This window comes from Oncorhynchus gorbuscha, linkage group LG05 (assembly GCF_021184085.1).
Source record: "Oncorhynchus gorbuscha isolate QuinsamMale2020 ecotype Even-year linkage group LG05, OgorEven_v1.0, whole genome shotgun sequence".
Taxonomy (NCBI): domain Eukaryota; kingdom Metazoa; phylum Chordata; class Actinopteri; order Salmoniformes; family Salmonidae; genus Oncorhynchus; species Oncorhynchus gorbuscha.
In genome coordinates this window covers 93,852,597-93,880,144 of record NC_060177.1, presented here as the reverse complement: position 1 = coordinate 93,880,144, position 27,548 = coordinate 93,852,597, and the positions used below count along the sequence as shown (strand labels likewise).

The window sequence follows — 27,548 nt, the reverse complement described above, 5'->3', positions numbered from 1 at the left end:
TAAAACACTCCTTATTAACCTCCTAGATTGGAGGGTAACTCGTGGGTTTTTAATTTGCATAAAGTTGAAGCTGTCATAAACAGTTACAGAGTGAGTAGAACCTTGTTTCTGTGATGATTGATGTTCTTTGGATCTTTGGTTATGATTATTGATTACAGAAGGCAGGGATGTCATTTTAAGGATGTTGGTCTCCAGCCAGTCGACCACCATTTCTTTTACTAGTCCATGTACAAAATATGCCATAGGATATTTGAAAAGACAGAAAATGTCACTTGCCAGTGTCAAAATGTCATGTTTTCTACTAGCCTGGTCTGAAAAGTACTAGCCTCAGGCTAGCTTAAAATCCATTAATGGTTGTAGGCCTAGATAATGTTTACTTGATGTCAGTAGGTTTACTGTAGTTATTGTTTTCTTTATCAATAACATAATCAATGGTTTAAATAAGGGTGTGCTGATCTCATCATACCAGTAATCGTATGTTTTTACAACTTGATTAGAGTCCACCTTTGGTAAATTAAATTGATCGGACATGATTTGGAAAAGCACAGTGCATGTCAGAGCAAAAAAAAACAAGACATGAGGTCGAAGGAATAGTCTGTAGAGCTCCGAGACAGAATTGTGTCGAGGCACAGATCTGGGGAAGACTCTTCCTAGAGCTGGCCGTCCGGTCAAACTGAGCAATCGGAGGAGAAGGGCCTTGGTCAGGGAGGTGACCAAGAACCAGATGGTCACTCTGACAGAGCTCCAGATTTCCTCTGTGGAGATGGGAGAACCTTTCCAGAAAGACAAACCATCTCTGCAGCACTCCACCAATCAGGCTTTTATGGTAAAGTGGCCAGTAGGAAGCCACTCCTCAGTAAAAGGCACATGACAGTCTGCTTGGAGTTTGCCAAAAGGCACCTAAAGCCTCAGACGATGAGAGAAAAGGTTCTCTGGTTTGATTAAACCAAGATTGAACTCTTTGGCCTGAATGCCAAGCGTCACGTCTGGAGGAAACCTGGCACCATCCCTACGACTAAGCATGGTGGCGGCGTCATCATGCTGTGGGGATGTTTTTCAGCCGAAGGGACTGAGAGACCAGTCAGGATCGAGGCAAAGATGAAAGGAGCAACGCACAGAGATCCTTGATGAAAAGCTGCTCCAGAGCGCTCAGGACCTCAGACTGGAGTGCGAAGGTTCACCTTCCAAGAGGACAACGACCCTAAGCACACAACCAAGACAACGCAGGAGTGTCTACGGGACAAGTCTCTGAATACGTTGAGTGGCCCTGCCAGAGCCCGGACTTGAACCCGATTGAACATCTCTGGAGAGCCCTGAAAATAGCTGTACAGCGACGCTCCACATCCAACCTGACAGAGCTTGAGAGGATCTGCAGAGAAGAATGGGAGAAACTCCCCAAATACAGGTGTGCCAAGCTTGTAGCGTCATACCCAAGAAGACCAGAGGCTGTAATCACTGCCAAAGGTGCTTCAATAAAGTACTGAGTAAATGTTCTCAATACTAATGTAAATGTGATACCCTGCTGACACTTACGACACAACATTTGTACAATCAAAATAAACATTTTAATTTTGTAATGAAATGTCGCTCGGTCAACATGCCTGGGCCAGTAGAAATAATAATAGCAAGCATGGGCTTGGATCACTACACAATGACTTGGATCACTACAAAATGGCTTGGATCATTACATAATGACTTGGATCACTACATAATGACTTGGATCACTACATAATGACTTGGATCACTACATAATGACTTGGATCACTACATAATGACTTGGATCACTATATAATGACTTGGATCACTACATAATGACTTGGATCACTACACAATGACTTGGATCACTACACAATGACTTGGATCACTACACAATGACTTGGATCACTACACAATGACTTGGATCACTACATAATGACTTGGATCACTACATAATGACTTGGATCACTACATAATGACGGATCACTACATAATGACTTGGATCACTACATAATGACGGATCACTACATAATGACTTGGATCACTACATAATGACTTGGATCACTATATAATGACTTGGATCACTACATAATGACTTGGATCACTACACAATGACTTGGATCACTACATAATGACTTGGATCACTACATAATGACAGACGTGGTCAGGAATGGAATAATTATACAGGAAGTAGTCCTACTGAACAACACCAAGTAGACAGACCACAACAACCAAATGGCCTCAGTTGACAGGAAGTAACTAGATTTGAACATAAATGACCTAGCTATGGATTCTGATTCATGCAAGATGTTTGGAGAAGGAGAGACTTGTGTCCTGAGACAGTGACCGAAACAGTCTGTTGTCTGTCCGGGGAAATGAGAGCAGAGGAGGAGTGGCTTGTTCTAATCCAATAGTGACAGCAGGCTCAACTGACACCCCCGCCCTGTTACTTTACAGACAGAAGAACTAGCCAATAGTTGTTGAGAGAACACAGTGCTTCATACTGTTTGAGTGAAAGAGAGATGTGTGCTGGCACTCATAATTACTAAAAATACTTGTCATAATTGTATTCCGGGAAAATTCTCAATATCCGTTACGATACTCGTTTTGTCCGAGTACTTGACCCACCCCTAGTTTTAAAGCAAATAATTATGACACATTTAATTCCACTATTGTTTTAAATGTGTTTGGACATCTCTAGGGGACTTAATGTGTCTGGACAGCTCTAGGAGACTTCATGTTTAATGTGTCTGGACAGCTCTAGGGGACTTCATGTGTCTGGACAGCTCTAGGGGACTTCATGTGTCTGGACAGCTCTAGGGGACTTCATGTGTCTGGACAGCTCTAGGGGACTTCATGTGTCTGGACAGCTCTAGGAGACTTCATGTGTCTGGACAGCTCTAGGGGACTTCATGTTTAATGTGTCTGGACAGCTCTAGGAGACTTCATGTTTAATGTGTCTGGACAGCTCTAGGGGACTTCATGTTTAATGTGTCTGGACAGCTCTAGGAGACTTGATGTGTCTGGACAGCTCTAGGGGACTTCATGTTTAATGTGTCTGGACAGCTCTAGGGGACTTCATGTGTCTGGACAGCTCTAGGGGACTTCATGTGTCTGGACAGCTCTAGGGGACTTCATGTGTCTGGACAGCTCTAGGGGACTTCATGTTTAATGTGTCTGGACAGCTCTAGGAGACTTCATGTTTAATGTGTCTGGACAGCTCTACTGGACAGCTCTAGGGGACTTCATGTGTCTGGACAGCTCTAGGAGACTTCATGTTTAATGTGTCTGGACAGCTCTAGAACTTCATGATCTGGACAGCTCACTTCATGTGTCTGGACAGCTCTAGGCTTCATGTGTCTGGACAGCTCTAGGAGACTTCATGTTTAATGTGTCTGGACAGCTCTAGGAGACTTTCATGTTTAATGTGTCTGGACAGCTCTAGGGGACTTCATGTTTAATGTCTGGACAGCTCTAGGACTTCAGCAGCTCTAGGAGACTTCATGTTTGGACAGCTCTAGGAGACTTCATGTGTCTGGACAGCTCTAGGGACTTCATGTTTAATGTGTCTGGACAGCTCTAGGGGACTTCATGTTTAATGTGTCTGGACAGCTCTAGGGGACTTCATGTGTCTGGACAGCTCTCTTCATGTTTAATGTGTCTGGACAGCTCTAGGGGACTTCATGTTTAATGTGTCTGGACAGCTCTAGGGGACTTCATGTTTAGTGTGTCTGGACAGCTCTAGGAGACTTCATGTTTAATGTGTCTGGACAGCTCTAGGGGACTTCATGTGTCTGGACAGCTCTAGGAGACTTCATGTTTAATGTGTCTGGACAGCTCTAGGGGACTTCATGTGTCTGGACAGCTCTAGGAGACTTAATGTGTCTGGACAGCTCTAGGAGACTTCATGTGTCTGGACAGCTCTAGGAGACTTCATGTTTAATGTGTCTGGACAGCTCTAGGGGACTTCATGTTTAATGTGTCTGGACAGCTCTAGGGGACTTCATGTGTCTGGACAGCTCTAGGAGACTTCATGTGTCTGGACAGCTCTAGGGGACTTCATGTGTCTGGACAGCTCTAGGGGACTTCATGTGTCTGGACAGCTCTAGGGGACTTCATGTGTCTGGACAGCTCTAGGAGACTTCATGTGTCTGGACAGCTCTAGGGGACTTCATGTGTCTGGACAGCTCTAGGGGACTTCATGTGTCTGGACAGCTCTAGGAGACTTCATGTGTCTGGACAGCTCTAGGAGACTTCATGTTTAATGTGTCTGGACAGCTCTAGGGGACTTCATGTGTCTGGACAGCTCTAGGGGACTTCATGTGTCTGGACAGCTCTAGGGGACTTCATGTGTCTGGACAGCTCTAGGGGACTTCATGTGTCTGGACAGCTCTAGGAGACTTCATGTGTCTGGACAGCTCTAGGGGACTTCATGTGTCTGGACAGCTCTAGGGGACTTCATGTGTCTGGACAGCTCTAGGGGACTTCATGTGTCTGGACAGCTCTAGGAGACTTCATGTGTCTGGACAGCTCTAGGGGACTTCATGTGTCTGGACAGCTCTAGGGGACTTCATGTGTCTGGACAGCTCTAGGGGACTTCATGTGTCTGGACAGCTCTAGGGGACTTCATGTGTCTGGACAGCTCTAGGGGACTTCATGTGTCTGGACAGCTCTAGGGGACTTCATGTGTCTGGACAGCTCTAGGAGACTTCATGTGTCTGGACAGCTCTAGGAGACTTCATGTGTCTGGACAGCTCTAGGAGACTTCATGTTTAATGTGTCTGGACAGCTCTAGGGAGAATTTGTGTGTTGATATTCCAGTGAATATATTGGATTTCATTTAGCTCCTCCCAGAAATTGAACCGGCCAATGAAATAGAACAGGAGATGACATATTGAGTTAGCTGGTTGTTTATACAGTTTGTCTCCCAAATGGCATCCTTATCTTATCCCTATGTAGTACCCTCGTTTTTACTATTCTAGTCAAATGTAGTGCACTACATAGGGAATAGGGTGCTACATGGGACAAAGAAAGATTAAAGCATACCCACTTGGCACAGATTTCAACGTCTAGTTTTGAAACAATTTTGGTTGAATTCAACGTGAAATTCACAAAGAAAAAACACAATGTCATTGGATTTATATTAAAAGTTGAGTTAAAAAAATATATATACCATTTCCGTTTCATTGATTTGACTTTTTACAAATACAATCAGTTTTTTCCACGTTGATTCAACATCATCACATTGAGTTTAGTTGTTGAAATAATGTGGAAACAACATCGATTCAATCAGTTTTGCACAGTTTGACAATACTGTAGGATGTCAAACACATCCCACCTACTCATTATTGTTCTGCTGTAGGTTGATCTTGCCAGACAAAAGCACAAAATGTCCTTAGCAGCTGATTGGTCGTGTTTTGGGTCTCTTTAGAAATCTGCCCAATCATTACATTTTAGTGGAGGGGAGGGCAAAGGACCGCACTTTCAGGTCTCCCCTCGGAGTCCGGGTCCTTTCTAGGTATCGTCCTTCTCGGGAGATGTTTGCTGTTCACTGTGATTCTCTTTGCTCTTTGGGGTCTAAAGAATGTGAAGAGGTTTGACTATACTGCTGATGGGGTGGGGGGGGGTGGGGCTTTAAAACACGTTTCATTGATTTATTGACGTCTCACTCTGATAGGTCAACTCTGATGGCGAGCTCCACAAGCACCCCCAGTTGGAGGTGGACCTGGCTGCGGTCCAGGAGATGTACGGACACCACGCAGTATCTCTCAGGTAATAGTAATATACAGGGACACCACGCAGTATCTCTCAGGTAATAGTAATATACAGGGACACCACGCAGTATCTCTCAGGTAATAGTAATATACAGGGACACCACGCAGTATCTCTCAGGTAATAGCAGGGACACCACACAGTATCTCTCAGGTAATAGAAATACAGGGACACCACGCAGTATCTCTCAGGTAATAGTAATATACAGGGACACCACGCAGTATCTCTCAGGTAATAGTAATATACAGGGACACCACGCAGTATCTCTCAGGTAATAGTAATATACAGGGACACCACGCAGTATCTCTCAGGTAATAGTAATATACAGGGACACCACGCAGTATCTCTCAGGTAATAGAAATATACTGGGACACCACGCAGTATCTCTCAGGTAATAGAAATATACTGGGACACCACGCAGTATCTCTCAGGTAATAGTAATATACTGGGACACCACGCAGTATCTCTCAGGGAATAGTAATATACAGGGACACCACGCAGTATCTCTCAGGGAATAGTAATATACAGGGACACCACGCAGTATCTCTCAGGGAATAGTAATATACAGGGACACCACGCAGTATCTCTCAGGGAATAGTAATATACAGGGACACCACGCAGTATCTCTCAGGTAATAGTAATATACAGGGACACCACGCAGTATCTCTCAGGTAATAGTAATATACAGGGACACCACGCAGTATCTCTCAGGTAATAGTAATATACAGGGACACCACGCAGTATCTCTCAGGTAATAGTAATATACAGGGACACCACGCAGTATCTCTCAGGGAATAGTAATATACAGGGACACCACGCAGTATCTCTCAGGGAATAGTAATATACAGGGACACCACGCAGTATCTCTCAGGTAATAGCAATATACAGGGACACCACACAGTATCTCTCAGGTAATAGTAATATACAGGGACACCACGCAGTATCTCTCAGGGAATAGTAATATACAGGGACACCACGCAGTATCTCTCAGGTAATAGAAATATACAGGGAATTCGGGAAGTAGTCTGACCTTGAATTTTTCCACATTTTGTGACGTTACAGCCTTAATCTAAAATTGATTAAATAAATGAAAAATCCTAATTCGATCTACGCACTACCCCATAATGACAAAGCGAATATACGTTCAATTTTTTTGTGTGCAAATTTATACAAAATTTAAAACAAATACCTTTTCCCATGAGACTCGAAATTGAGCTCAGGTGCATCCTGTTTCCATTGATCATCCTTGAGATGTTTCTACAACTTGATTGGAGTCCACGTGTGGTAAAATCAATTAATTCTACTTGATTTGGAAAGGCACACAGCTGTCTATATAAGGTCCCACAGTTGACAGTGCATGTCAGAGCAAAAACCAACCCATGAGATCGAAGGAATTGTCTGTAGAGCTCCGAGACAGGATTGTGTCGAGGCACAGAGCTGGAGAAGGGTACCAAAAAATGTCTGCAGCATTGAAGGTTCCCATTCTTAAATGGAAGATGTTTTGAACCACCAAGACTGAACCACCAAGAGCTTCCCAGCCAAACTGAGTGAGCGGGGGAGAAGGGCCTTTGGTCAGGGACTTCTGGCTAACTTGACACAACTGCGGAATGCATTGGAGTCAACATGGGCCAGCATTCCCTTGGAATGGGGAGAGGGTGGGAGTCAGTGTGGTTGGTGGTGTATGGCAGGGCCTACTGGATGACTCATCACAGAGTAGAGAGCTGGTCTTCCAGGGGTGTGTGTGTGTGTGTGTGTGTGTGTGTGTGTGTGTGTGTGTGTGTGTGTGTGTGTGTGTGTGTGTGTGTGTGTGTGTGTGTGTGTGTGTGTGTGTGTGTGTGTGTGTGTGTGTGTGTGTGTGCGCACGCTCGTGCGTAGTACACCATTCTATGCTGAGAATAAGATATGAAAGGGTAGCTGTGCTGAATAATGCATTTTCATTGTAATGCTGATATACGACTTCAAACATGTTTTCAAGATGAAAAAGCTCTCGATCAGCCTCTTTGTGGCATTTCTATGTTGAGATATCAAAGTAGCCAAGAGACCATGCGGAAATCCCCCATGTTTTCAACAATACAGTGCCTTGCGAAAGTATTCGGCCCCCTTGAACATTGCGACCTTTTGCCACATTTCAGGCTTCAAACATAAAGATATAAAACTGTATTTTTTTGTGAAGAATCAACAACAAGTGGGACACAATCATGAAGTGGAACGACATTTATTGGATATTTCAAACTTTTTTAACAAATCAAAAACGTAAAAATTGGGCGTGCAAAATTATTCAGCCCCTTTAAGTTAATACTTAAGCCTGAAATGTGGCAAAAGGTCGCAAAGTTCAAAAGGGTCGCAAAGTTCAAAAGGGTCGCAAAGTTCAAGGGGGCCGAAATACTTTCGCAAGGCACCGTATGCATGTTGACTCTGACTGAAGGTGTCTTTATGTGACCATAGAGAAGTGAAATCTGTTCATCTTCCTAACCTGTCGTAGGGAATACGGTACCATCGACGATGTGGACATTGATCTCCACATCGACGTCAGTTTCCTAGATGTAAGTATTATAGTTTTATTGTAGTATTATAATATCCTTTCATGTTGTCAGTTTTGATCTGATGAGCTTAACGCATTTTAAATGTATTTGACCATTTTGAAAAATGAAAAAATATAATTCCGGCACACAAGTGGATTGACCCCATGTTAACCTTGTAGGTCTGCATCATTTAGATAACATGGTTTAGTGTATTGACCCCATGTTAACCTTGTAGGTCTGCACCATTTAGATAACATGGTTTAGTGTATTGATCCCATGTTAACCTTGTAGGTCTGCACCATTTAGATAACATGGTTTAGTGGATTGACCCCATGTTAACCTTGTAGGTCTGCACCATTTAGATAACATGGTTTAGTGTATTGACCCCATGTTAACCTTGTAGGTCTGCACCATTTAGATAACATGGTTTAGTGTATTGATCCCATGTTAACCTTTAGTAGGTCTGTTAACACCATTTAGATAACATGGTTTAGTGGATTGACCCCATGTTAACCTTGTAGGTCTGCACCATTTAGATAACATGGTTTAGTGTATTGACCCCACGTTAACCTTGTAGGTCTGCACCATTTAGATAACATGGTTTAGTGTATTGACCCCATGTTAACCTTGTAGGTCTGCACCATTTAGATAACATGGTTTAGTGTATTGACCCCATGTTAACCTTGTAGGTCTGCACCATTTAGATAACATGGTTTAGTGTATTGACCCCATGTTAACCTTGTAGGTCTGCACCATTTAGATAACATGGTTTAGTGTATTGACCCCATGTTAACCTTGTAGGTCTGCACCATTTAGCAGTAATAACCAACGAGTAATCTAACCTAACAATTCCACAACTACTACCTTATACACACAACTGTAAAGGGATAAAGAATATGTACATAAAGATATATGAATGAGTGATGGTACAGAACGGCAAGATGCAGTAGATGTTATCGAGTACAGTATATACATATGAGATGAGTAATGTAGGGTATGTAAACAAAGTGGCATAGTTTAAAGTGGCTAGTGATCCATGTATTACATAAAGATGCAGTAGATGATATAGAGTACAGTATATACATATACATATGAGATGAGTAATGTTGGGTATAGAGGTCGACCGATTAATCGGAGTGGCCGATTAAGTGAGTGAAATTGTGTCATTTCTCTTGCGTTCATGGCACGCAGAGTCGGGGTATATGCAACAGTTTGGGCCGCCTGGCTCATTGCGAACTAATTTGCCAGAATTTTACGTAATTATGACATAACATTGAAGGTTGTGCACTGTAACAGCAATATTTAAACTTAGGGATGCCACCCGTTAGATAAAATACCGAACGGTTCCGTATTTCACTGAAAGAATAAACGTTTTGTTTTCTAAATGATAGTTTCCGGATTCGATCATATTAATGACCAAAGGCTCGTATTTCTGTGTGTTATTATGTTATAATTAAGTCTGATTTGATAGAGCAGTCTGACTGAGCAGCAGCAGGCCCGTAATCATTCATTCAAACAGCACTTTCGTGCGTTTTGCCAGCAGCTCTTCGCAAGCACAGCGCTGTTTATGACTTCAAGCCTATCAGCCTAATGGCTGGTGTAACCAATGTGAAATGGCTAGCTAGTTAGCTGGGTGTGCGCTAATACGGTTTCAAACGTCACTCGCTCTGAGACTTGGAGTAGTTATTCCCCTTGCGCTGCAAGGGCTGCGGCTTTTGTGGAGTGATGGGTAACGATGCTTCGAGTGTGGCTGTTGTCGATGTGTACCTGGCTCGAGCCCAGGTAGGGGCGAGGTGGGGGATGGAAGCTATACTGTTACACTGGCAATACTATAGTGCCTATAAGAACATCCAATTGTCAAAGGTCTATGAAATAGTCCTATAAATAGTATAATTAACTACAACCTAAACCTCTTACTTTGGAATATTGAAGACTCACTCTGTAGCTCAGTTGGTAGAGCATGGCGCTTGTAACGCCAGGGTAGTGGGTTCGATTCCCGGGACCACCCATACGTAGAATGTATGCACACATGACTGTAAGTCGCTTTGGATAAAAGCGTCTGCTAAATGGCATATTATATATATTATAAAAGGAACCACCAACTTTCATATGTTCTCATGTTCTGAGCAAGGAACTTAAACGTTAGCTTTCTTACATGGCACATATTGCACTTTTATTTTCTTCTCCAACACTTTGTTTTTGCATTATGTAAACCAAATTGTGTTTCATTATTTATTTGAGACTAAATTGATTTTATTGATGTATTATATTAAGTTAAAAATGAGTGTTAATTACGTATTGTTGTAATTCTCATTATTACAAATATAAAAATTTAAAAAATGGCTGATTTAATCGGTATTGGCTCTTTTTGGTCCTCCAATAATTGGTATCGGCTTTGAAAAATCTTACTCGGTCGACCTCTAGTAGGGTATGTAAACATTATATTAAGTAGCATTGTTTAAAGTGGCTAGTGTTATCTTTTTCATAAATTTCCATCAATTTCCATTGTTAAAAGTGGCTGGAGATGGTCAGTATGTTGCCAGCTGCCACTCAATGTTAGTGGTGGCTGTTTAACAGTCTGATGGCCTTGAGATAGAAGCTGTTTTTCAGTCTCTCGGTCCCTGATTTGATGCACCTGTACTGACCTCGCCTTCTGGATGATAGCGGGGTGAACAGGCAGTGGCTCGGGTGGTTGTTGTCCTTGATGATCTTTATGGCCTTCCTGTGACATCGGGTGGTTTAGGTGTCTAGTAGTGGTGGTGTAGGTGTCCTGGAGGGCAGGTAGTTTGCCCCCAGTGATGCGTTGTGCATACCTCACTACCCTCTGGAGAGCCTTACGGTTGTGGGCGGAGCAGTTGCCGTACGGTGATACAGCCCGACAGGATGCTCTCGATTGGGCATCTGTAAACTTTTGTAAACATCTGTAGAAGTTTGTGAGTGCTGAGGTTGGACAGGCGCTGCTGCGCCTTCTTCACGACGCTGTCTGTGTCAGTGGACCAATTCAGTTTGTCCGTGATGTGTACGCCGAGGAACTTAACTTACTACCCTCTCCACTACTGTCCCGTCGATGTGGATAGGGGGGTGTTCCCTCTCCTTGACGTTGCGTGTGAGGTTATTTTCCTGACACCTCCTCCCTTAGGCCGTCTCGTCGTTGTTGGTAATCAAGCCTACCACTGTTGTGTCGTCCGCAAACTTGATTATCGAGTTGGAGGCGTGCATGGCCACACAGTCGTGGGTGAACAGGGAGTACAGGAGAGGGCTCAGAACGCACCCTTGTGGGGCCCCAGTTTTGAGGATCAGCGGGGTGGAGATGTTGTTACCTACCCTCACCACCTGAGGGTGGCCCGTCAGGAGGTCCAGTACCCAGTTACACAGGGTGGGGTTGAGACCCAGGGTCTCGAGCTTGGTGACGAGTTTGGAGGGTACTATGGCGTTAAATGCTGAGCTGTAGTCGATGAACAGCATTCTCACATAGGTATTCCTCTTGTCCAGGTGGGTTAGGGCAGTGTGCAGTGTGGTTGCGATTGCGTCGTCTGTGGACCTATTTGGGCGGTAAGCAAATTGGAGTGGGTCTAGGGTGTCAGGTGATATGGATATGGTCCTTGACTAGTCTCTCAAAGCACTTAATGATGACGGAAGTGAGTGCTACGTGGCGGTAGTTGTTTAGCTCAGTTACCTTAGCTTTCTTGGGAACAGGGACAATGGTGGCCCTCTTGAAGCATGTGGGAACAGCAGACTGGGATAGGGATTGATTGAATATGTCCGTAAACACACCAGCCAACTGGTCTGCGCATGCTCTGAGGACGCGGCTGGGGATGCCGTCTGGGCCTACAGCCTTGCGTGGGTTAACACGTTTAAATGTTTTACTCACGTTGGCTGCAGTGAAGGAGAGTCTGTAGGTTGTGGTTGTGGGCCGTGTCAGTGGCACTGTATTGTCCTCAAAGCGGGCAAAAAAGTTATTTAGTCTGTCTGGGAGCAAGACATCCTGGTCTGCGACGGGGCTGGGTTTCTTCCTGTAGTCCGTGATTGACTGTAGGCGCTGCCACATACCTCTTGTGTCTGAGCCGGTGAATTGCGACTCTTTGTCTCTATACTGACGCTAATCTTCTTTGATTGCCAATCAAACAAGGCAAACAACAATAAGTCAAAACTATGTAAAAAAAAATGTAAAAAAAAGAGAAATGTTTCTGATTTTGTTTTGGTCGTCAGGAGGAAATAGCCCTGGCGTGGGACGTGATCCGCAGGGAGCCGGTGATCGTGCGTCTACACTGCTCTCTGACACAGTACCTGAATGGACCGGTCCCCACGGTGGACGTATTCCAGGTGTCGACTAAAGACCGGTTTGGACTGGGACATCAGATGAAGAAGTAAGTGACCGATGGTTCTGATATCACGTGCCCTTTCAACACCTAGAGAGTTCAGTGGAATTGTTTGCATTCATTTAACTCTCAATTAATATCAATTAATAGATACAATTACTTAATTATTTAGAGTTGAGAGAGGGGGGAATGATAATCGGACATATGGAATTGTTTTATGTATCACTTGGCTTTTTGATTTGGAATTTTAGGAACACTTTAGGTATATAAAAGAATATATATAAATATACAGTACCAGTCAAAAGTTTGAACCTGCTCATTCAAGGGTTTTTCTATATTCTACATTGTGTAACACATATGGAATCAAGTAGTAACCAAAAAAGTTTTAAATAAATCAAAATATATTTTTCAATGTGAGATTCTTCAAAGTAGCCTCCCTTGACCTTGATGACAGCTTGGCATTCTCTCAACCAGCTTCATGAGATAGTCCCCTGGAATGCATATCAATTAATAGGTGTGCTTTGTTATAAGTTAATTTGTGGAATTTCTTTCCAATCAGTTATGTTGTGACAAGGTACGGGTGGTATACAGAATATATCCCTATTTGGTAAAAGACCAAGTCCATATTATGGCAAGAACAGCTCAAATAAGTAAAGATAAACAACTGTCCATCATTACTTTAAGACATGAAGGCCAGTCAATACAGAACATTTCAATAACTTTTTCAGTCGCAAAAACCATCAAGCGCTATGATGAAACTGGCACTCATGAGGACCGCCAAAGGAAAGGAAGACCCAGAGGATAAGTTCATTAGAGTTACCTGCACCTCAGATTGCAGCCCAAATAAATGCTTCGCAGAGTTCAAGTAACAGACACATCTCAACATCAACTATTCAGAGTCTGCGTGAATCAGGCCTTTATGGTCGAAATTCTGCTAAGAAATCACTACTAAAGGACACCGATAAGAAGATGTGCTTGGGCCAAGAATCACGAGCAATGGACATTAGACTGCTGGAAATGTCCTTTTGGTCTGATGAGTCCAAATTTGTCATTTTTGATTCCAACCGCCGTGTCTTTGTGAGACGCAGAGTAGGTGAACGGACGATCTCACCGTGAAGCATGGAAGAGGCGGTGTGATGGTGTGGGGGTGCTGTGCTTTGGTGACACTGTCAGTGATTTATTTAAAATTCAAGGCTTAACTTAACCAGCATGGCTACCACAGCATTCTGCAGCGATACGCCACCCTGTCTGGTTTGTTTGTCAACAGGACAATGACCCAAAACACACCTCCAGGCTGTGTAAGGGGCTATTTAACCAAGAAGGAGAGTGATGGAGTGCTGCATTCAGAGGACCTGGCCTCCACAATCCCCCAACCTCAACCCAATTGAGATGGTTTGGGAATAGTTGGACCACAGTGTGAAGGAAAAGCAGCCAACAAGTGCTCAGCATAATATTATATGGGAACTTCTTCAAGACTGTTGGAAAAGCATTCCTCATGAAGCTGCTTGAGAGAATGTGAAGAGTGTGCAAAACAGTCATCGAGGCAAAAGGGTGGCTGCTTTGAAGAATCTCAAATATAAAATATATATTTTGATTTGTTTAACACTTGTTTTGGTTACTACATGATTCTATATGTGGAATTTCATAGTTTTTATGTCTTCTATTATTCTACAATGTAGAAGATAAAGAAAAACTCTTGAATGAGTAGGTGTTGAGCATTTACTACTATAGTCCATGGAAACGCGTTGAGTAACACATTCATAAATGGCAGAAAATGAAGGTCAAAAAATGTATGATAATCAACCAGGTTTCTGAACTTTGACCTGTCTGTCATAAATAAAGTATTCAGACCCCTTGATTTTCTTACGTTATTATTCTAAAATGGATTAAATATAATTTTTCCTCAATCTACAAGCAATACCCCACATAATGACCTTTTTAATTTTTTTTTTTTTTTTTGCAAATTTATAAAAAATACAAAACTGATATCACATTTACATAAATATACAAGACCATTTACTCAGTAATTTGTTGAAGCATCTTTGGCAGTGATTACAGCCTCGAGTCTTCTTGGGTATGACCCTACAAGCTTGGCACACCTGTATTTGGGGAGTTTCTCCCATTCTTCTCTGCAGATCCTCTCAAGCTCTGTCAAGTTGGATGAGGAGCGTCGCGGCACAGCTATTTTCAGGTTTCTCCAGAGATGTTCGATCAGGTTCAAGTCCGGCTCTGGCTGGGCTACTCATGGACATTCAGAGACTTGCTGCACAGCTATTTTCAGGTCTCTCCAGAGACTTGTTCTGAAGCCACTCCTGCATTGTCTTGGCTGTGTGCTTAGGGTGGTTGTCCTCTTGGAAGGTGAACCTTCACCCCTGTCTGTGTGGTCTTGAGCACTCTGGAGTTTTCATCAAGGATCTCTCTGTACTTTTCTCCATTCATCTTTCCCTCGATCATGACTAGTCTCCCAGTCCCTGCCGCTGAAAAACACCCCCACCGCATGATTGTGCCACCACCATGCTTCACCGTAGGGATGGTGACAGGTTTCCTCCGGACATGATGCTGCCACCACCATGCTTCACCGTAGGGATGGTGACAGGTTTCCTCCGGACATGATGCTGCCACCACCATGCTTCACCGTAGGGATGGTGACAGGTTTCCTCCGGACATGATGCTGCCACCACCATGCTTCACCGTAGGGATGGTGACAGGTTTCCTCCGGACATGATGCTGCCACCACCATGCTTCACCGTAGGGATGGTGACAGGTTTCCTCCGGACATGATGCTGCCACCACCATGCTTCACCGTAGGGATGGTGACAGGTTTCCTCCGGACATGATGCTGCCACCACCATGCTTCACCGTAGGGATGGTGACAGGTTTCCTCCAGATGTGATGCTTTGCATTCAGGCCAAAGAGTTAAATCTCATATAGACAGCCTTTCTAAATCGTGTTTGAATCAATTGAATTTACCACAGGTGAACTCCAATCAAGTTATAGGAACATCTCAAGGAAGATGAATGGAAACAGGGATGCACCTGAGCTCAATTATATTCTCATAGCAAAGGGCCTGAATACTTATGTAAATAAAGTATTTCTGTTTTCTTTTTCTTTTTTATAAATTAGCACATTTCCCTCCTCCCAAAAACTGTTTTCGCTTTGTCATTATGGGGTATTGTGTGTAGACAGACAGACAGACAGACAGACAGACAGACAGACAGACAGACAGACAGACAGACAGACAGACAGACAGACAGACAGACAGACAGACAGACAGACAGACAGACAGACAGACAGACAGACAGACAGACAGACAGACAGACAGACAGACAGACAGACAGACAGACAGACAGACAGACAGACAGACAGACAGACAGACAGACAGACAGACAGACAGACAGACAGACAGACAGACAGACAGACAGACAGACAGACAGACAGACAGACAGACAGACAGACAGACAGACAGACAGACAGACAGACAGACAGACAGACAGACAGACAGACAGACAGACAGACAGACAGACAGACAGACAGACAGACAGACAGACAGACAGACAGACAGACAGACAGACAGACAGACAGACAGACAGACAGACAGACAGACAGACACAGACAGACAGACAGACAGACAGACAGACAGACAGACAGACAGACAGACAGACAGACAGACAGACAGACAGACAGACAGACAGACAGACAGACACAGACACAGACACAGACACAGACACAGACACAGACACAGACAGACAGACACAGACACAGACACAGACAGACAGACACAGACACAGACACAGACACAGACAGACAGACACAGACAGACAGACAGACAGACAGATTTTAGAATATGGCTGTAAATTAACAACACGTGGAGAAGGGGGGGTCTGAATACATTCCGATGGCAGTGTAGGTGGCATGGAGGTGGATTGGGACGCGTCCAATGCAACAAAACAAACAACAACAAAACAAACAACAACAACAAATCTCTTAAATGGGTTAAATTGATTTTTTTATGGGTTTTGTTTTTGTTATGTAACTTAGATTGACGCACTGGTGTGTCAATCCAACCCTATGGGGTTTTCATTTTTTATACAACTAGATACAGTTCTCAATAGTTGAAATGAGTGCAGACAAGGAAATGTCTTTCTTTTTGAAGGAAATTAGCCCGAATCTGTTGAATTGTGGATCCCTTCATTGGATAACACGTTTTGTTTCTTCTCTCTTACAACGATAATGTAGATGTTACATCCTCCCCCCCTCTCTCTTCAGGATAATGTAGATGTTACATCCTCCCCCTCTCTCTTCAGGATAATGTAGATGTTACACCCCCCCTCTCTCTTCAGGATAATGTAGATGTTTACACCCCCCTCTCTCTCTTCAGGATAATGTAGATGTTACACCCCCTCTCTCTCTCTCTTCAGGATAATGTAGAGGTTACATCCCCCCTCTCTCTTCGGGTTAATGTAGATGTTACACCCCCCTCTCTTCAGGATAATGTAGATGTTACACCACCCCCCTCTCTCTCTCTCTCTCTCTCTCTCTCTCTCTCTCTCTCTCTCTCTCTCTCTCTTCAGGATAATGTAGATGTTACATCCCCTCTCTCCTCTCTCTCTCTTTCAGGATAATGTAGATGTTACACCCCCTCCCTCTCTCTCTCTTCAGGATAATGTAGATGTTTTACACCCCCCCTCTCTCCTCTCTTCAGGATAATGTAGATGTTTTACACCCCCCCTCTCTCTTCCTCTCTTCAGGATAATGTAGATGTTACACCCCCCCTCTCTCTCTCTCAGGATAATGTAGATGTTACACCCCGCCCCCTCTCTCTCTCTCTTCAGGATAATGCAGACGTTCGTCACGCAGCAGTGGAAACTCCAGAGTAAAGAGAAACTCAACTGCTCTCGCAACAAAAACAAGGGTGACAAGAAGGGCAAATCTCCCCTCCACATCTTCTCGACCCTCCGCAGGTCAGAGAAACATCATAATACTGACCCTCCGCAGGTCAGAGAACATCATAATACTGACCCTCAGCAGGTCAGAGAACATCATAATACTGACCCTCCGCAGGTCAGAGAAACATCATAATACTGACCCTCCGCAGGTCAGAGAAACATCATAATACTGACCCTCAGCAGGTCAGAGAAACATCATAATACTGACCCTCCGCAGGTCAGAGAACATCATAATACTGACCCTCCGCAGGTCAGAGAACATCATAATACTGACATTTGACATCTTAACATAATTATCGATTTTGAACCTGTCTGTCACTATAATTAAAGTACAGACATTTCTTGTTCCTTACCACATAGGCACTTACTGTATCTGAAAGGATCAGATAGGTATGATATGGTAGTATCTCCACTTTTGCTCTCTGATTGGTTAGGCAGAATTGAGCCTGGGTTTACTCTCTCCGTTCCCATCATTTGTGTATCTTGGACAATAAAGTTATCTTCGTCTTCAGATCTCCCAGCTACCCGTCTCCCGGCTGTGTCAAGAGCAAAAAGAAGCTGAAGCCTGAACAAGATGGCGCCTCTAAATCCCACCGCCTTCTCCGCCGGACTTACACCAGCACCGCCAAACAGCAGGTTGAGGTGGACGGCTGCGGCCCCGGGACCAAGACTACCCACCGTCTCCTGGGCCTTTCCCTGTCCAGCGGAGACCCCCGTATGGACCACGGAGCAGGGCCCGGACCACTGCCCTTCAAACCCCACCGCCTGGGCAGGCCCTGCATGGCTGTGGTCAAACCAGAGGACCTCCGACCCGCTCCCCATAAGCTCCTGCCTCGCTCGTGCTCCGGCGACCCCCGCTGTGAGCATGCGGGAGTGGGAGGAGGTGGGGGAGGGGGTGTAGGTAGTCTTGGGGGAGGTGTTGGTGGTGGAGGAGGTAGTCTTGGGGGGTAGTGTTGGGGGAGGTGGAGGGGGAGGTAGTCTTGGGGGAGGTAGTCTTGGGGGAGGTAGTCTTGGGGGAGGTAGTCTTGGGGGAGGTAGTCTTGGGGGAGGTAGTCTTGGGGGAGGTAGTCTTGGGGAGGTAGTCTTGGGGGAGGTAGTCTTGGGGGAGGTAGTCTTGGGGGAGGTTTAAAGCACCACAGGCTGCTCAGTAGGTCGTGCTCTGGTTCTATCAGGACGGAGGAGCTGGATGGACTGAAACACCACCACCTCCTCAGCAGGTAAGATGAGAACATATTAACATAACTTCCCCAAAGATAACATATTAACATAACATCCCCAAAGATAACATCCCCAAAGATAACATCCCCAAAGATAACATATTAACATAACATCCCCAAAGATAACATATTAACATAACATCCCCAAAGATAACATATTAACATAACATCCCCAAAGATAACATCCCCAAAGATAACTTCCCCAAAGATAACATATTAACATAACATCCCCAAAGATAACATATTAACATAACATATTAACATAACATAGTACTTTATTGATCCCCAAAGGAAGGAACATTTGTTGGCACCAGATGATACATAAATACGCAAAAACAAACACTAAAAGCAGCAACTCATGTTACCTCAGGTCCTACTACCTCATGAATGCATGTTACTGCAGGTCCTACTCCCTCATCAATGCCTCCATGTTACTGCAGGTCCTACTGCCTCATCAATGCCTCCATGTTACTGCAGGTCCTACTCCCTCATCAATGCCTCCATGTTACTGCAGGTCCTACTGCCTCATCAATGCCTCCATGTTACCTCAGGTCCTACTGCCTCATCAATGCCTCCATGTTACTGTAGGTCCTACTGCCTCATCAATGCATGTTACTGCAGGTCCTACTGCCTCATGAATGCCTCCATGTTACTGCAGGTCCTACTGCCTCATGAATGCCTCCATGTTACTGCAGGTCCTACTGCCTCATGAATGCCTCCATGTTACCTCAGGTCCTACTGCCTCATCAATGCCTCCATGTTACCTCAGGTCCTACTGCCTCATCAATGCCTCCATGTTACTGGTCCTACTGCCTCATCAATGCCTCCATGTTACTGCCTCATCAATGCCTCCATGTTACCTCAGGTCCTACTGCCTCCATGTTACCTCAGGTCCTACTGTCTCATCAATGCCTCAATGTTCCTGCAGGTCCTACTGTCTCATCAATGCCTCCATGTTACCTCAGGTCCTACTGCCTCCATGTTACCTCAGGTCCTACTGCCTCCATGTTACCTCAGGTCCTACTGCCTCCATGTTACCTCAGGTCCTACTGTCTCATCAATGCCTCCATGTTACTGCAGGTCCTACTGTCTCATCAATGCCTCCATGTTACTGCAGGTCCTACTGCCTCATGAATGCCTCCATGTTACTGCAGGTCCTACTGCCTCATGAATGCCTCCATGTTACCTCAGGTCCTACTGCCTCATCAATGCCTCCATGTTACCTCAGGTCCTACTGCCTCATCAATGCCTCCATGTTACCTCAGGTCCTACTGCCTCATCAATGCCTCCATGTTACTGCAGGTCCTACTGCCTCATCAATGCCTCCATGTTACCTCAGGTCCTACTGCCTCCATGTTACCTCAGGTCCTACTGTATCATCAATGCCTCAATGTTCCTGCAGGTCCTACTGTCTCATCAATGCCTCCATGTTACCTCAGGTCCTACTGCCTCCATGTTACCTCAGGTCCTACTGCCTCCATGTTACCTCAGGTCCTACTGCCTCCATGTTACCTCAGGTCCTACTGTCTCATCAATGCCTCCATGTTACTGCAGGTCCTACTGTCTCATCAATGCCTCCATGTTACTGTAGGTCCTACTGCCTCATCAATGCCTCCATGTTACCTCAGGTCCTACTGTCTCATCAATGCCTCCATGTTACCTCAGGTCCTACTGTCTCATCAATGCCTCCATGTTACCTCAGGTCCTACTGTCTCATCAATGCCTCCATGTTATTGCAGGTCCTACTGTCTCATCAATGCCTCCATGTTACCTCAGGTCCTACTGTCTCATCAATCCCTCCATGTTACTGTAGGTCCTACTGCCTCATCAATGCCTCCATGTTACCTCAGGTCCTACTGTCTCATCAATGCCTCCATGTTACCTCAGGTCCTACTGTCTCATCAATGCCTCCATGTTACCGCAGGTCCTACTGTCTCATCAATGCCTCCATGTTACCTCAGGTCCTACTGCCTCATCAATGCCTCCATGTTACTGTAGGTCCTACTGCCTCATCAATGCCTCCATGTTACTGCAGGTCCTACTGCCTCATCAATGCCTCCATGTTACTGCAGGTCCTACTGCCTCATCAATGCCTCCATGTTACTGCAGGTCCTACTGCCTCATCAATGCCTCCATGTTACCTCAGGTCCTACTGCCTCCATGTTACCTCAGGTCCTACTGTCTCATCAATGCCTCCATGTTCCTGCAGGTCCTACTGCCTCATCAATGCCTCCATGTTACCTCAGGTCCTACTGCCTCCATGTTACCTCAGGTCCTACTGCCTCCATGTTACCTCAGGTCCTACTGCCTCCATGTTACCTCAGGTCCTACTGTCTCATCAATGCCTCCATGTTACCTCAGGTCCTACTGCCTCATCAATGCCTCCATGTTACCTCAGGTCCTACTGCCTCCATGTTACCTCAGGTCCTACTGCCTCCATGTTACCTCAGTTCCTACTGCCTCCATGTTACCTCAGGTCCTACTGTCTCATCAATGCCTCCATGTTACCTCAGGTCCTACTGCCTCCATGTTACCTCAGGTCCTACTGTCTCATCAATGCCTCCATGTTACCTCAGGTCCTACTGCCTCATCAATGCCTCCATGTTACCTCTGATCCTACTGCCTCATCAATGCCTCCATGTTACTGTAGGTCCTACTGCCTCATCAATGCCTCCATGTTACTGTAGGTCCTACTGCCTCATCAATGCCTCCATGTTACTGCAGGTCCTACTCCAGCAGTACCAAGATGGGCAAGGCAGCAGACATCTTCAAGGACTCTGTGTCTCCGTCCGAGGGGAGGCGGCTCTCTCTTACCTCAGGGCTCATCGGGATCCTCGCCCCCTCGCTCGCCACGCCAACGCCGGTCAGTTAGGCTTGTGATTGGTTGAGCAGAAAGGCATCCTCTCATGATTGGTTGATCTTGATTTGTCATTAGAAACAGGGATTGTTGACCTTTTTTTGGATCACAGGCAGGTAACAAACTTCCCTCTCTTCCTTTACAGCCAAACAATGGAGCCAAGTCCATACCAATAAAAGACAGAGGTTTCCTCGTCCAGGTAAATGCTCCCTGAATTTCACCTGAGCTCTTCTTCTATCAATAATATGTTTTGTAAACGTTTACTTCAAGCAAATGTGTACATGTAGAATGAGTTGACACGTGTTATAAAATCTATATGAGCATTTATCATGTCCTCTAATCATGTCTTCTGTCAACAGACCATGGAATATGCTGAGCAGAGGATTCCGGTCCTGAATGAGTTCTGTGTGGTGTGTGACGAACCACACGTGTTCCAGAACGGACCAATGCTCAGAGTGAGTACTGTACACACATACTAACACACAGTACAAGAAGAGAGAAGAACAGAGCTATATTCAGTTCAGCACATACAGCTAAATGTAACCAGACCCCCTAAGGTTTTAATAATATAGATCACTGTCCTGAGTCCTAATGTACGACTATAAATCACTGTCCTGAGTCCTAATGATACAACTATAGATCACTGTCCTGAGTCCTCCTAATGATACAACTATAGATCACTGTCCTGAGTCCTGATGTACAACTATAGATCACTGTCCTGAGTCCTAATGTACGACTATAGATCACTGTCCTGAGTCCTAATGATACGACTATAGATCACTGTCCTGAGTCCTCCTAATGATACGACTATAGATCACTGTCCTGAGTCCTAATGATACGACTATAGATCACTGTCCTGAGTCCTAATGATACAACTATAAATCACTGTCCTGAGTCCTAATGATACGACTATAGATCACTGTCCTGAGTCATAATGATACGACTATAGATCACTGTCCTGAGTCCTACTGATACGACTATAGATCACTGTCCTGAGTCATAATGATACGACTATAGATCACTGTCCTGAGTCCTAATGATACGACTATAGATCACTGTCCTGAGTCATAATGATACAACTATAGATCACTGTCCTGAGTCCTAATGATACAACTATAGACCACTGTCCTGAGTCCTAATGATACGACTATAGATCACTGTCCTGAGTCCTAATGATACAACTATAGATCACTGTCCTGAGTCCTCCTAATGATACAACTATAGATCACTGTCCTGAGTCCTAATGATACAACTATAGACCACTGTCCTGAGTCCTCCTAATGATACAACTATAGACCACTGTCCTGAGTCCTCCTAATGATACAACTATAGATCACTGTCCTGAGTCCTCCTAATGATACAACTATAGACCACTGTCCTGAGTCCTCCTAATGATACAACTATAGACCACTGTCCTGAGTCCTAATGATACAACTATAGACCACTGTCCTGAGTCCTAATGATACAACTATAGATCACTGTCCTGAGTCCTAATGATACAACTATAGACCACTGTCCTGAGTCCTAATGATACAACTATAGACCACTGTCCTGAGTCCTAATGATACAACTATAGATCACTGTCCTGAGTCCTAATGATACAACTATAGATCACTGTCCTGAGTCCTAATGATACAACTATAGGTCACTGTCCTGAGTCCTAATGATACAACTATAGATCACTGTCCTGAGTCATAATGATACAACTATAGACCACTGTCCTGAGTCCTAATGATACAACTATAGACCACTGTCCTGAGTCCTAATGATACAACTATAGACCACTGTCCTGAGTCCTAATGATACGACTATAGATCACTGTCCTGAGTCCTAATGATACGACTATAGATCACTGTCCTGAGTCCTAATGATACGACTATAGATCACTGTCCTGAGTCATAATGATACAACTATAGATCACTGTCCTGAGTCCTAATGATACAACTATAGATCACTGTCCTGAGTCCTAATGATACGACTATAGATCACTGTCCTGAGTCATAATGATACAACTATGGATCACTGTCCTGAGTCCTAATGATACAACTATAGATCACTGTCCTGAGTCCTAATGATACAACTATAGATCACTGTCCTGAGTCCTAATGATACAACTATAGGTCACTGTCCTGAGTCCTAATGATACAACTATAGGTCACTGTCCTGAGTCCTCCTAATGATACAACTATAGACCACTGTCCTGAGTCCTAATGATACAACTATAGGTCACTGTCCTGAGTCCTCCTAATGATACAACTATAGACCACTGTCCTGAGTCCTAATGATACGACTATAGATCACTGTCCTGAGTCCTAATGATACGACTATAGATCACTGTCCTGAGTCCTAATGATACGACTATAGATCACTGTCCTGAGTCATAATGATACAACTATGGATCACTGTCCTGAGTCCTAATGATACAACTATAGATCACTGTCCTGAGTCCTAATGATACGACTATAGATCACTGTCCTGAGTCATAATGATACAACTATGGATCACTGTCCTGAGTCCTAATGATACAACTATAGATCACTGTCCTGAGTCCTAATGATACAACTATAGATCACTGTCCTGAGTCCTAATGATACAACTATAGGTCACTGTCCTGAGTCCTAATGATACAACTATAGACCACTGTCCTGAGTCCTCCTAATGATACAACTATAGATCACTGTCCTGAGTCCTAATGATACAACTATAGATCACTGTCCTGAGTCCTCCTAATGATACAACTATAGGTCACTGTCCTGAGTCCTCCTAATGATACAACTATAGATCACTGTCCTGAGTTCTCCTAATGATACAACTATGGATCACTGTCCTGAGTCCTCCTAATGATACAACTATAGATCACTGTCCTGAGTCCTAATGATACAACTATAGACTACTGTCCTGAGTCCTAATGATACAACTATAGATCACTGTCCTGAGTCCTCCTAATGACACAACTATAGATCACTGTCCTGAGTCATAATGACACAACTATAGATCACTGTCCTGAGTCCTCCTAATGACACAACTATAGGTCACTGTCCTGAGTCCTAATGATACAACTATAGACCACTGTCCTGAGTCCTAATGATACAACTATAGATCACTGTCCTGAGTCCTAATGATACAACTATAGGTCACTGTCCTGAGTCCTAATGATACAACTATAGATCACTGTCCTGAGTCATAATGATACAACTATAGACCACTGTCCTGAGTCCTAATGATACGACTATAGATCACTGTCCTGAGTCCTAATGATACAACTATAGATCACTGTCCTGAGTCCTAATGATACAACTATAGATCACTGTCCTGAGTCCTAATGATACAACTATAGGTCACTGTCCTGAGTCCTAATGATACAACTATAGGTCACTGTCCTGAGTCCTCCTAATGATACAACTATAGATCACTGTCCTGAGTCCTAATGATACAACTATAGATCACTGTCCTGAGTCCTCCTAATGATACAACTATAGGTCACTGTCCTGAGTCCTCCTAATGATACAACTATAGATCACTGTCCTGAGTTCTCCTAATGATACAACTATGGATCACTGTCCTGAGTCCTCCTAATGATACAACTATAGATCACTGTCCTGAGTCCTAATGATACAACTATAGACTACTGTCCTGAGTCCTAATGATACAACTATAGATCACTGTCCTGAGTCCTCCTAATGACACAACTATAGATCACTGTCCTGAGTCATAATGACACAACTATAGATCACTGTCCTGAGTCCTCCTAATGACACAACTATAGGTCACTGTCCTGAGTCCTAATGACACAACTATAGGTCACTGTCCTGAGTCATAATGACACAACTATAGATCACTGTCCTGAGTCCTAATGATACAACTATGGATCACTGTCCTGAGTCCTCCTAATGATACAACTATAGATCACTGTCCTGAGTCCTAATGACACAACTATAGATCACTGTCCTGAGTCCTCCTAATGATACAACTATAGATCACTGTCCTAAGTCCTAATGACACAACTATAGATCACTGTCCTGAGTCCTCCTAATGATACAACTATAGATCACTGTCCTGAGTCCTAATGACACAACTATAGATCACTGTCCTGAGTCCTCCTAATGATACAACTATAGATCACTGTCCTGAGTCCTAATGACACAACTATAGATCACTGTCCTGAGTCCTCATAATGACACAACTATAGATCACTGTCCTGAGTCCTAATGACACAACTATAGGTCACTGTCCTGAGTCATAATGACACAACTATAGATCACTGTCCTGAGTCCTAATGATACAACTATGGATCACTGTCCTGAGTCCTCCTAATGATACAACTATAGATCACTGTCCTGAGTCCTAATGACACAACTATAGATCACTGTCCTGAGTCCTCCTAATGATACAACTATAGATCACTGTCCTAAGTCCTAATGACACAACTATAGATCACTGTCCTGAGTCCTCCTAATGACACAACTATAGATCACTGTCCTGAGTCCTAATGACACAACTATAGATCACTGTCCTGAGTCCTCCTAATGATACAACTATAGATCACTGTCCTGAGTCCTAATGATACAACTATAGATCACTGTCCTGAGTCCTCCTAATGATACAACTATAGATCACTGTCCTGAGTCCTAATGACACAACTATAGATCACTGTCCTGAGTCCTCCTAATGACACAACTATAGATCACTGTCCTGAGTCATAATGACACAACTATAGATCACTGTCCTGAGTCCTCCTAATGATACAACTATAGGTCACTGTCCTGAGTCATAATGACACAACTATAGATCACTGTCCTGAGTCCTAATGACACAACTATAGATCACTGTCCTGAGTCATAATGACACAACTATAGATCACTGTCCTGAGTCCTCCTAATGATACAACTATAGATCACTGTCCTGAGTCCTAATGATACAACTATAGATCACTGTCCTGAGTCCTAATGACACAACTATAGATCACTGTCCTGAGTCCTCCTAATGACACAACTATAGATCACTGTCCTGAGTCATAATGACACAACTATAGATCACTGTCCTGAGTCCTCCTAATGATACAACTATAGGTCACTGTCCTGAGTCATAATGACACAACTATAGATCACTGTCCTGAGTCCTCCTAATGACACAACTATAGATCACTGTCCTGAGTCATAATGACACAACTATAGATCACTGTCCTGAGTCCTCCTAATGATACAACTATAGGTCACTGTCCTGAGTCATAATGACACAACTATAGATCACTGTCCTGAGTCCTAATGACACAACTATAGATCACTGTCCTGAGTCCTAATGACACAACTATAGATCACTGTCCTGAGTCCTCCTAATGATACAACTATAGATCACTGTCCTGAGTCCTAATGACACAACTATAGATCACTGTCCTGAGTCCTCCTAATGATACAACTATAGGTCACTGTCCTGAGTCCTAATGACACAACTATAGATCACTGTCCTGAGTCCTAATGACACAACTATAGATCACTGTCCTGAGTCCTCCTAATGACACAACTATAGATCACTGTCCTGAGTCATAATGACACAACTATAGATCACTGTCCTGAGTCCTCCTAATGATACAACTATAGGTCACTGTCCTGAGTCATAATGACACAACTATAGATCACTGTCCTGAGTCCTAATGACACAACTATAGATCACTGTCCTGAGTCATAATGACACAACTATAGATCACTGTCCTGAGTCCTCCTAATGATACAACTATAGATCACTGTCCTGAGTCCTAATGATACAACTATAGATCACTGTCCTGAGTCCTAATGACACAACTATAGATCACTGTCCTGAGTCCTCCTAATGACACAACTATAGATCACTGTCCTGAGTCATAATGACACAACTATAGATCACTGTCCTGAGTCCTCCTAATGATACAACTATAGGTCACTGTCCTGAGTCATAATGACACA

At 44.0% G+C, this 27,548-nt stretch overlaps 2 protein-coding genes across 3 annotated transcripts in view; both read left to right on the top strand.

The window, feature by feature from the left end:
- Positions 1 to 27,548, top strand: part of LOC124036673 (protein mono-ADP-ribosyltransferase PARP8-like) — a 92,277-nt gene that overhangs the window by 42,807 nt on the left and 21,922 nt on the right. The window contains exons 7-15 of the mRNA XM_046351517.1: positions 5,654 to 5,748; positions 8,231 to 8,291; positions 12,480 to 12,637; positions 17,422 to 17,550; positions 18,048 to 18,418; positions 18,644 to 18,752; positions 21,477 to 21,615; positions 21,755 to 21,808; positions 21,969 to 22,064. Coding sequence (XP_046207473.1) covers positions 5,654 to 5,748; positions 8,231 to 8,291; positions 12,480 to 12,637; positions 17,422 to 17,550; positions 18,048 to 18,418; positions 18,644 to 18,752; positions 21,477 to 21,615; positions 21,755 to 21,808; positions 21,969 to 22,064 — 1,212 coding nt within the window. The remainder of the gene's footprint in view (positions 1 to 5,653; positions 5,749 to 8,230; positions 8,292 to 12,479; positions 12,638 to 17,421; positions 17,551 to 18,047; positions 18,419 to 18,643; positions 18,753 to 21,476; positions 21,616 to 21,754; positions 21,809 to 21,968; positions 22,065 to 27,548) is intronic.
- Positions 19,600 to 21,609, top strand: LOC124036672. Of its 2 annotated transcripts, none has more exons than XM_046351515.1 (2): positions 19,600 to 20,898; positions 20,962 to 21,609. In XM_046351515.1, exons 1-2 carry the CDS (start codon positions 19,661 to 19,663, stop codon positions 21,437 to 21,439), a joined length of 1,716 nt encoding a protein of 571 aa, XP_046207471.1. In that variant the 5' UTR covers positions 19,600 to 19,660; the 3' UTR covers positions 21,440 to 21,609. The 2 variants fall into 2 exon arrangements, with proteins under 2 accessions (XP_046207471.1, XP_046207472.1); XM_046351516.1 differs by having other exon boundaries at positions 19,600 to 21,150; positions 21,229 to 21,609.

What these genes read in the sequence shown, in the direction of transcription:
- LOC124036672 (XM_046351515.1), top strand. Translation starts at nt 19,661, where the DNA reads ATGCCTCAATGTTCCTGCAGGTCCTACTGTCTCATCAATGCCTCCATG. An exon ending in ATGCCTCCATGTTACCTCAG is followed by an intron (nt 20,899 to 20,961) that starts GTCCTACTGCCT and finishes ATGTTCCTGCAG; the next exon opens with GTCCTACTGCCTCATCAATG.